General features: G+C 41.8%; 2 protein-coding genes across 2 annotated transcripts in view; both read left to right on the top strand.

Annotated features, from left to right (window-relative positions):
• The window catches only part of LOC123514318 (prostaglandin E2 receptor EP4 subtype-like), a 10,466-nt gene extending 4,016 nt beyond the window's left edge, over positions 1 to 6,450 (top strand). Inside the window, 7 exon segments of the mRNA XM_045272146.1 lie at positions 413 to 558; positions 863 to 1,083; positions 2,560 to 2,711; positions 3,025 to 3,156; positions 4,197 to 4,395; positions 4,559 to 4,864; positions 5,369 to 6,450. Of these exon segments, the coding sequence (XP_045128081.1) occupies positions 413 to 558; positions 863 to 1,083; positions 2,560 to 2,711; positions 3,025 to 3,156; positions 4,197 to 4,395; positions 4,559 to 4,864; positions 5,369 to 5,523 (1,311 nt within the window). The 3' untranslated portion in view covers positions 5,524 to 6,450.
• Positions 6,451 to 9,240: 2,790 nt separating this feature from the next.
• Positions 9,241 to 10,000, top strand: part of LOC123514310 (peptidyl-prolyl cis-trans isomerase D-like) — an 11,520-nt gene continuing 10,760 nt past the window's right edge. The window contains 1 exon segment of the mRNA XM_045272135.1: positions 9,241 to 9,398. Within this exon segment, the coding sequence (XP_045128070.1) occupies positions 9,335 to 9,398 (64 nt within the window). The 5' untranslated portion in view covers positions 9,241 to 9,334.

The following is a 10,000-nucleotide window of genomic DNA, read 5'->3' as shown; positions in this document are numbered from 1 at the left end:
TGTTGTTGTTATTGTTCTCACCACCACCACCACCACCACCACCACCACCACCACCATCACTATTATTCTTCTTTCTTTTTTTTTTCTCTTTCCTTTTTTGTCTTATCCTAATGTTGCCTGTTGTTGTTGTTGTTCTTCTTCTTCTTCTCCTTCTTCTTTTTCTTCTTCTTTTTATTTCTGTTTCTTTTTTTTCTTTCTTTCCTCTTCCCTGTTTGTCTTACTGTTTTAATTTTTCTTTTTTTTCTTGTTCTTATTCTAGTCCTTCCATCTTTGGCTTATTCTCTTGATAATGATGATGATGATGATGATGTTAATATTATTCTCACCACCACTCCTTCACCATCTCTCTCTCTCTCTCTCTCTCTCTCTCTCTCTCTCTCTCTCTCTCTCTCTCTCTCTCTCTCCATGACAGCGGGACACGTGTCTGTTCCACGGGTTCGTCATGATATTAGTACAGCAAGTTACTCATTTCACTGTGGCGGCCATGGCGGTGGAGAGACTGCTCGCCATCTGCCACGGCTACCTTTACGAGAGACTGGTCACCCACTCACGCTGCTGGTACGTGTGTGTGTGTGTGTGTGTGTGGGGGGTAGGTCGTAATGCGTGCGCGGTCACCCATCGAAGTTGTAATCTCGTCCCTCGTTGATTAACCTCACTTATCGCCCACGGTCACTATCAAAACAGTATTATTCGGTATTTGGGTGTGTTTTGAGTGTATATGGGTGTATCAAAGTATGCTTGAGGCTTTGTATCACCGTATTTGCGTGTATTTCACCATATACTACCCAAAACGCAAAATATCCTCAGATACTCTTCTAAAACCAACAAGAAGCACAATACCTCCATTTTCTTTCACTCACAGGTCCCTCTTGGCGTCTTTATGGGTCTTCGCTCTCCTGCTGTGCCTTCTGCCGCTGTTTGGCCTCGGCGAGCTCTACCTCCAGTACCCATTCACCTGGTGCTACGTTAACATACACCTCTGTCCCAATACTCCGCTCAGACACCGCTTCTTCACCACGGGCCTTGGGGTGCTCGACGTGGGGTGTCTCGTGACGGTGGTAGCCTGCAATGTGTGTGTTGTGTGTGTGTGTGTGTGTGTGTGTGTGTGTGTGTGTGTGTGTGTGTGTGTGTTGCTTTTTTATTGATTTTCATGTTGTTGTTTCTTGATTTTTTTTTTCTTCTTACATTGGTTCTTATTCTTCGTTTTTTCTTCATTCTTTCCTTCTTCTTTTGTGTTTTGTCTTCTTGTTTTCTTCATCTTCTTTCTATTTTCTTGTTCTTTTGTCTTCTTTTCGTCTTTTTTTTTTATTCTTCTGCTTCTTATCGATCTTTTCTTATTTCTTTTTCTTTATTTTCGTTTTTTCCTTTCTTCTCTTCCTATTTTCTTGTTCATATCCTTTTCTTTCTTTTTTTTCTCTTACTTTCCCTTCCTTCCTTTTTCTTCCTCTTTTTTCGTCCTTTCCTTCCCTTTCTTTCCTTTTTTCCGTTGCTTCCTTCTCCTATTCAAATTTCTTGTTCATATTATTCTTTCTTCCTTTCTCCTTTCTTTCCCTCTCTTTCTTTCCCTTCCTTCTTTTCCTTCTTTCTCTTTTGTCCTTTTCGTTTGTCTTTCCTTTGTTTTCCTTTGTTTATTTTTTTATTTTTCATTCTCCTCTTCCTGTTTTATTATTCACATCGTTTTTCTTTCCTCCTTTCTCCTTTCTTTTCCTCTTCCTACTTTCTTCTTCATACCCTATTTCTTTCCTCTTGTTTCTTTTCTTTCCCTCTAATCTCCCTCACCTCTTTATCTCCTTCCTACTACAATCAACTCCTCCTTTCCCTTCTAACACTTTGTCTACATTCACACTACGCAGCACTGCCTACACGCACAGATACCCCAGAGTTAACGGGCACCACTACTACTCTCGACCTGTGACGGGCTGTGTTTGGAGGGGGCCTTGTCAGTTATTGATCATCATCGGGATCTAAAGTACAAGGGATTAATGTTGTAAGGGGAAACCAACGTACGGTGTCTCTCCAGGGAAAGTATGCTATCTCAATCGATTGAAAGGAGATGGGACCTAATTGACTGCCGCCTCCTTAGAAAGCGCCAGGCAAGGCTGCCACACCCTTTCGACATACACACTGTGCATCCACGTACACAATGCACACACAACACGACATTTACCAAGCTTTAACACCTTCCCCCACAAACACTAGTAGTCAAGCTTAGATTATGTACTTCCTTTTCACTCTCTACTAAAATTGTATGTGGTTTTTAAATATCACATGGTTTCGCCTTTTTTTTCCTGCCAGCATTGGTTGGAGGGAGGTGGGTGGGGAGGAGCCTTCTGCTTCACTGTCCTGTCTCTATCATTGGTAGTTAGTAAATAGTCTCAACAGTCTAGTAAGAACCTCGATCAGGGTCTGTTGCTGTTTGTCTTCCTTTGTATTCCTTTGTAACACAACTTAAACTCCCCAGTCTTTCCCTTCTCTCTCTCTCTCTCTCTCTCTCTCTCTCTCTCTCTCTCTCTCTCTCTCTCACACACACACACATCCTGCACAGTGCCATCTTTTCAGGATCACTACTGCGCATGCGTCTGTCCCGCCAAGTCCCAGCGCACCTCAGCTCCGGGCGGCGACCTTCAGTACAGCGGGATCAAGAACTTCAAATGGTGGTGCTGCTGGTTGTCATCACCATCGCCTTCGTCGTGTCTTGGGCTCCTCTCAATGTACGGGTGTTGCAAAGTTGTTTTCCTTTGTTTTGCTTGTTTTGTTTTGTTTATTTTCTGTCATTATGGTTTGTTTTTGTTATCGTTTTTATTTATTTATTTAGTTTGTGTGTGTGTGTTTGTGGTTTCATTTTCATATCCGTATGTTTCCTTATCTTCCTAATGACTTTTTTATTTCCTGTCTCTCTCTCTCTCTCTCTCTCTCTCTCTCTCTCTCTCTCTCTCTCTCTCTCTCTCTAATCCTACAAAAATCCCATATGAAGCATCTAATCCCCTTATAAGTTAACCTAACGTAATCTAACCCCCTTTCTAGATCATTCTCGTGAGCAACCTTCTCTGGCCCCCACACCTGACAAGAGAGGATCATGTGGGGGATTTGATAGCTATTCGCCTCGTCTCCATCAGCCAAATCCTTGATCCATGGGTCTATATAATCTGCAGAGTGGTAAGAGAGAGAGAGAGAGAGAGAGAGAGAGAGAGAGAGAGAGAGAGAGAGAGAGAGAGTAGGGGAGGAGGGGTGATGATAATGATAAGATATAGTATGTAGTAATAGTAGTAGCGGTGGTGGTAATAGTAGTAGTAGTAGTAGTAGTAGTAGTAGTAGTAGTAGTAGTAGTAGTAGTAGTAGTAGTAGCAGTAAAAATTGTAGTAGTGACCGTGTTCTTGTACTACTACTACTACTACTACTACTGCTGCTGCTGCTGCTGCTGCTGCTGCTGCTGCTACTACTACTACTACTACTATTACCACCACCATAGCTTTACCAATGAAAAAAATGAAATATTTATATATGTAAACAAGAAACAGTAAACAAAACACATAAACAACCCCTAATATTTTTCCCTTTCTTTCCCCCTCCCTACAATCACCAAACAACAACAACAACAACAACAACAACAACAACAACCAGAAAAATACAGATAAACTCCATTATTAAGCGCTAAACTAACGTAATTTAATCCTTCATCTCTTCCAAACACCATCAAACACTCTTATCTAACACTCTAACACCCCTTCCCTATCTTCCTTCTCTAATCACAATCTCTAACACAATCCAACACCATTATTATCTCTCACTTTCCTTCGTTTTCTTTTTTATGTACAATCTAATCCTCTCCTTGTTTTCCGTTTTCTTTGTAACTTTTTTTTCCCTTTTTCTAAACTTAATTTGATATTTTTAACATTTCTATTCATTCCTCTCTCTCTCTCTCTCTCTCTCTCTCTCTCTCTCTCTCTCTCTCTCTCGATCGTCTCTTGTTTAAACGAAAAAATAACACTTGTAATCTTCTTATATGTTTCTACACTGCTTTTTTTCCCGCCTTTTCTGAACTTGGTCTAACAAATCCTTCATTTCTATAACAATATCTTTTTTTATCATTTCTCAATACACTTCATCTCATCTACACCTCTCTTTCTCTCCATCTCTCTCTCTCTCTCTCTCTCTCTCTCTCTCTCTCTCTCTCTCTCTCTCTCTCTCTCTCTCAGATTTTCCAGTCCAAGTTATGGCGGTCCATGCGTCGAGCAATGGTGGGGCGGCGTTGGTCAAGGCGCCGCAGCTCTCACTCTGTCAAAATCAAGTCTATAGTGGATGAATCTCAGAGTGAACCTTCCTGCGGCCCCGTCCTACAGCCTGCACCTCCCCCAGCCCCACACCCCGTCCAAGAGGGGGTGGGTGGCGTCCCTGGTGGGTGTGTGTAAAGTGGGTGTCGTGGGGGCATTGTATGTGTGTCCTCGTGTCCTGTGTCCGCGCCTCGTGTCCGTATCGTGTCAGCTGTTTTGTTTGGTGTCATGTGTCCACTGCCCAGCCACACCCGCCCTAGTGCCTACGTAGCCTGTTTTATTGGCAGGTGTAGATGATGACACAGCTCTAGGCAACGGTACCCCGACCCTGGGACCAGCCTGGCAGGGGACTCACACCCTTCAGAATCCTGCACTCGGGCCTGGGGTAGGGGAAGGCGCCCCCCTCGCCCGCAGCGTCTCCCTGGCCATTCCTATCCCTCTGTTTATCTGCGAGCACTACAGCATGGCACAGCATGGGGCTGGCCATGTCGCCCCGTGCTGCCCTGACCCTGCCATGCTCCCCACAGGCCAGCAGGTGCTCCGTGCAAGGTCCTGCTGCCTGGATCACCACCTTCCCCTGCCAGCCATGCCAGGTGGGTGAAGGAAGACACTTCAAGACAGCAGGGGAAGTACAAACTGCAAACTGTCTCCTTGTTTTCACTAGTATGTGGTGGCTGGCTCTGCGGTTATGTTGGGAAGGGATTCAACTCTCTAATTTTAGCTTCATATCATATTCTACACCCTACAAATGTATATAAAAGCAGTTCAACATTTCATCTACAAATCTGATACACCGGTACTGACCTAGAATCCCTGGTACTGTCTGAGGATCCAAATCAAGGCTGAGAACTGAAGTATTGAGAAACCGGGCTGACTTGAAGGTGGAATAAAAGAAAGGTGAAGGGAGAAAGAAGATAATGATAGGAAGAATAGTGGCCTAAGAGAAATATGTGAAGAATAGAGAAGAGAGAGAAGGATGGAAGCCCTAAGAAGAGAAAAAATTATGAGAGACAGGAGGGTGGAGAAGGGCGGGAGAAGAGAGAAGAGGCTAGAGATCAAAAATTAAGTGAAAATAACAAGATATTCTCCATTTTTAGGTGTTCTTCGCAGCTATTCGTGGGGGTGCAGGGCCAGGGCGGCAGAACACAGACCTCACCACCGCTCCTGCAGCACCCAGACACTCCCAGGGGACGCCCACACCACACACCACGCCCACACACCCACACCACCTGCGAGTGACGCCCAAACATAAGTCTGTACTTTGAAACGCTTTGCTCCCTCACCATCAATGCTTTCAAAGGGCTCCTGTTGAAGATACTCGTGTTTTAAGAGCATTTATATGTTTCTCGTGATGGATTGGCAAGATTTCTGAAGATTCTCTGTTTATAAGAGTATTTTCATGTTTCTGGTGATAGATTGGTAAGATTTCTAGTTTATTAAAAGAAGAAACCGTTTTGAAAGCAAGGCTAGCCGTGTCTGTGGCCTTGCAGAGTTGTCGTAGTGAAAGAAAAAGGCAGAACTGTTTTTCTTCATAGGCTCCAGTTTAAGATACTCGTTTTTTAAGGGTATTTCTATAGTTCTGGTGATGGACTGGCAAAATTTCTAGTTTATGATAAGGAGAAACTGTCTTGAAAACCTGGCTATAGTTGTCTCTGTGGCCTTGGAAAATTGTAGTGAGAGGGGAAGGCGTTTTTTAATATGGTCACTGGACAGTTTATGGCAGCTAGAGGGAACAGGAAGACGGGTTTGTGTTGCGGGAAATGAAATGGGGAGTTTGAAAAGGGAGGAACGAAAAAGAAGGCTGAGGAGAGCAAGACGGGAAAATAAATAGAAAGGAAGGAAGTAAACGAAGAAGGCAGAGAGCAAAAAGGGGGAAATGAATAAAAAGGAAAGAGAAAAACGAAGGTTGAGGAGAGCAAACCAGGATAGGGGAATTAAGCAGGAAAGGTATTATGCTTAGAGAAGTGATAGAGGAGAAAAGAGGATGAAATACAGGTAATAAGTAGAGGAAAGCAAGAAAAATATGAAATCAATGGGTAGATTAACTTAAAAAAAAAAAAATGAGAATAGGCTGCATCAAGATATTATGACTAGAGAAGTGATAAAGAAAAAGGGGATGAAATAGAGATAATAACGAGATGGGAAGAAGAAAATATCAAATAAATGGAGAGATGAAGTGGAAAAAAAAAGGAGCATAGGCTGTAGCAAAAAAAAAAAAAAAATGACTTAGTAAAGATATGACTAAAGAAGTGAAAGAGGAGAAATGAGAGAGAATAAAGATAATAACGAGAGAAGAGAAGATGAAAAGTTAAAATGAATGAATACATGAACGGAAAAAAATTAAGATAAGACGAAAAATTAATGATAGGAAAGATATTATGACTAAAGATGAAATAGAGATAATAAAGAGAAGGGAAGGAAAAAATGTGAAGGAAACGGGTAGATGAAATGACACAAAAGGAAGATATAGTAAAAAAAAAAAAAAGATTAACTAGGAAAGATACAGTGATAGAAAAGGAATGAGATGAAAGAGATAACAAAGAGAAGAGAAGAAGAAAATATGAAACGAATTTGTAGAGAACTGATGAAGAAAAAAAAAAGGAGGAGGAAGATAAAGAAACAAAATTAAGAAAGATAACATGACTATAGTACAAAAGTGATAAGAGAAATGAAATAGAATAGATGATAACGAGAAGGAATAAGAAAAATATGAAACGAATAGGCAGAGAACTGATAAAAAAAAAGGAAGATAAAAGAAACAAGAACATTAGGAAAGATAATATAACTACCGTACAAAAGTGATAGAAGGAATGAAATAGAATACAAATAACAACGAGAAGGGAAGAAGTATAAAATGAAGTATATATATTAACATTATTTTTTTTTCAGTACAAATATATCCGGTAACCTTTCCTACGAGCAAAATGGAAGTTACTGTGACTTACAACGGTGTTTTCTTGATATTATAGTTTGTAGTGTGTTCTTAACCCCTTCAGTACCATGACGCGTTTCCATATTCATTCTGGTGATTATTTAGTGATTTTATACAGCTTCAGAAACTTATGGGGGGATTAAAATAGTGAAGACTGTGGCCATTAATCTTCTGACCTCCATAGACCTTTCTTAATGTCAATAAAATTATCTTATCGTAGCCAAACTATCTTAAAATACTCTAAAAAAATGACAAACTCTCTTAAAATATCCTAAAAAACATGAATTTCCCTATTCATTCTGGTGACTATTTGGTGATTTTCTACAGCTTCAGAAACTCATGTGGGGATTGAAATAGTAAAGACTGTGGCCATTAGTCTTCTGACCTCCATAGACCCTTCTTAATATCAATAAAATGGTCTAATCATACACAAATCTCATGGTAAAAACGCGTCCCAGTACTGAAGGGGTTAAGTGTCAATTCCTTGTGATCGAAGCGTTTTGAATCAGTGCGTGTGTTGAAATTTGAAAAGTAAAAAAAGGAACGTGGGAAAAATGGAGGAGGAGGAGGAGGGGGAGGAAATGAGTAGAGAAGAAACAAGATGGAAGAAAAATATACATGCATATGCTCTCTCTCTCTCTCTCTCTCTCTCTCTCTCTCTCTCTCTCTCTCTCTCTCTCATTAGTAAATCTCTCTCTCTCTCTCTCTCTCTCTCTCTCTCTCTCTCTCTCTCTCTCTCTCTCGTTTTTTCCCATACCTCATTAGAAAAATACAAAACTTTTATTTCTCAGTGTTTAAGAAGTACTTATACACAAATTAATATATTATAATGAGTTAACTGTCTGGCTTATTGCATGCATTCTGGAACACTCTATTCATAAGACCCTATAAATTGTTCACGTGACGCGGGTTTTTGAGCGTGCTTTTATGGTTCTAGTGACAGATTAAAAAGATTTGACATTGTTAATAATGGAAAACAGTCTTGAGAACCCAGCTAGTCATCTCTGCGGCCTTGGAGAACAGTTTTGGTGAAGTGACACAGACTTTTTTAGGGTGTTTTTGTCATTCTTGTGGCATATTAACATGATTTCCACAACATTAGCAGGAGAAACAGTCTTGAGAACCCGGTATATTCATCTCTGTGGCCTTGGAAAGCAGTCGTAATAGCAACATGGGTTTTTTAGGGTGTTTTTACGGTTCTAGTGACAGATTTAACAAGATTTCCACTACATTAACAGGAGAAACAATTGTAGAGAACCCGACTAGTCATCTCTGTGGCCTTGGAAAGCAGTCGTAAAAGCAACAAGGGTTTTTTTTAGGGTGTTTTGACGTTTCTAGTGACAGATTTAACAAGATTTCCACTATATTAGCAAGAGAAATAACAGTCGTGAGAACCCGGCTATAGTCATCTCTCTGGCCTTGGAGAACAGTCGTGGTCATCGAGAGAATTGGTAGAGTGTTCCAGAATACTTGTGTTGATTGTCATTCAAACTTGTCCATTGATGTCAGTGTGTCTATAAAATATGAAATGTGATGAACGTTTTATTGCCATGCGGAGAGAGAGAGAGAGAGAGAGAGAGAGAGAGAGAGAGAGAGAGAGAGAGAGAGAGAGAGTACCATACATACATACATATACACACACAGTCATTCAAGAGAGAGAGAGAGAGAGAGAGAGAGAGAGAGAGAGAGAGAGAGAGAGAGACCATACATACAGACAGACAGACAGACAACAGAGAGAGAGAGAGAGAGAGAGAGAGAGAGAGAGAGAGAGAGAGAGAGAGAGAGAGAACCATACATACAGGCAGACAACAGAGAGAGAGAGAGAGAGAGAGAGAGAGAGAGAGAGAGAGAGAGAGAGAGAGAGAGAGAGAGAGAGACAGACAGACAGACAGACAGAGAGAGAGAGAGAGAGAGAGAGAGAGAGAGAGAGAACCATACATACATACAGACAGACAGACAGAGAGAGAGAGAGAGAGAGAGAGAGAGAGAGAGAGAGAGAGAGTACCATACATACATACAGCCAGACAGACAGCAGAGAGAGAGAGAGGCAGCAACTCAGACGGTATTGAGTGAGCGAGCGTGGAGGCAGCGAGGAGAGAAGCCAGACAGACGCCTTCCTCTTATTTGAACCATGACCACCCCGATATCAGGCAATCCACACGTCTTCCTCGATGTCCAGCATGGAGTAGAGGTCGGTAAGTAGCCCCACACCCCACAAACACCAGATGTCACGGCCTATGGAGGTAGAAATAGGCCTAGATAACAGAACTTTCGTAGCAGACATCCCCTGATCCACCTCCGAACGCGACCACGAGGCCATGTAAAGTTGCCAGTTTGATGTACTTATCTGGATTTTTTACCCTCCATGTACGTTGCTGGCTGTGTACGTGGGTGTGTACGTGTCCGTGTGGGTTTGTAGTGTACGTGTCGTGTCCGTGGTGCGTGTATCTTTGTGGGAAATAGGTGAAATAAGCATCGTTTCATTGTTTCGTGTCACCCTGCTGCTTTCATAATCTTTTCAGACCTACGTGTTTACTTTTCCGCCTCCTGTCTGTGTGTGGGCGTGCTGGTGGTGGTGTAGGCGTGGGCGTGGGTGTGTGGTGGTGCTGTGGTGGTGTGGAGGCAGTGGTGGTGGCTGTGGTGGTGGTAGTCATAGTATTTTCTTTATTTCATAGTTTTGAGAATCTTTTGTCTGCTTCCCTCCCTCCCTTTCTCTCTCTCTCTCTCTCTCGTGTGATGAAATAAAGGTTTATTTTGTACATTATTTCTCCATTATGTCTTCTGTACAGTGGGACAT

Source organism: Portunus trituberculatus, chromosome 5 (assembly GCF_017591435.1).
Source record: "Portunus trituberculatus isolate SZX2019 chromosome 5, ASM1759143v1, whole genome shotgun sequence".
NCBI lineage: Eukaryota > Metazoa > Arthropoda > Malacostraca > Decapoda > Portunidae > Portunus > Portunus trituberculatus.
This window is presented reverse-complemented; position numbering and strand designations above follow the sequence as displayed.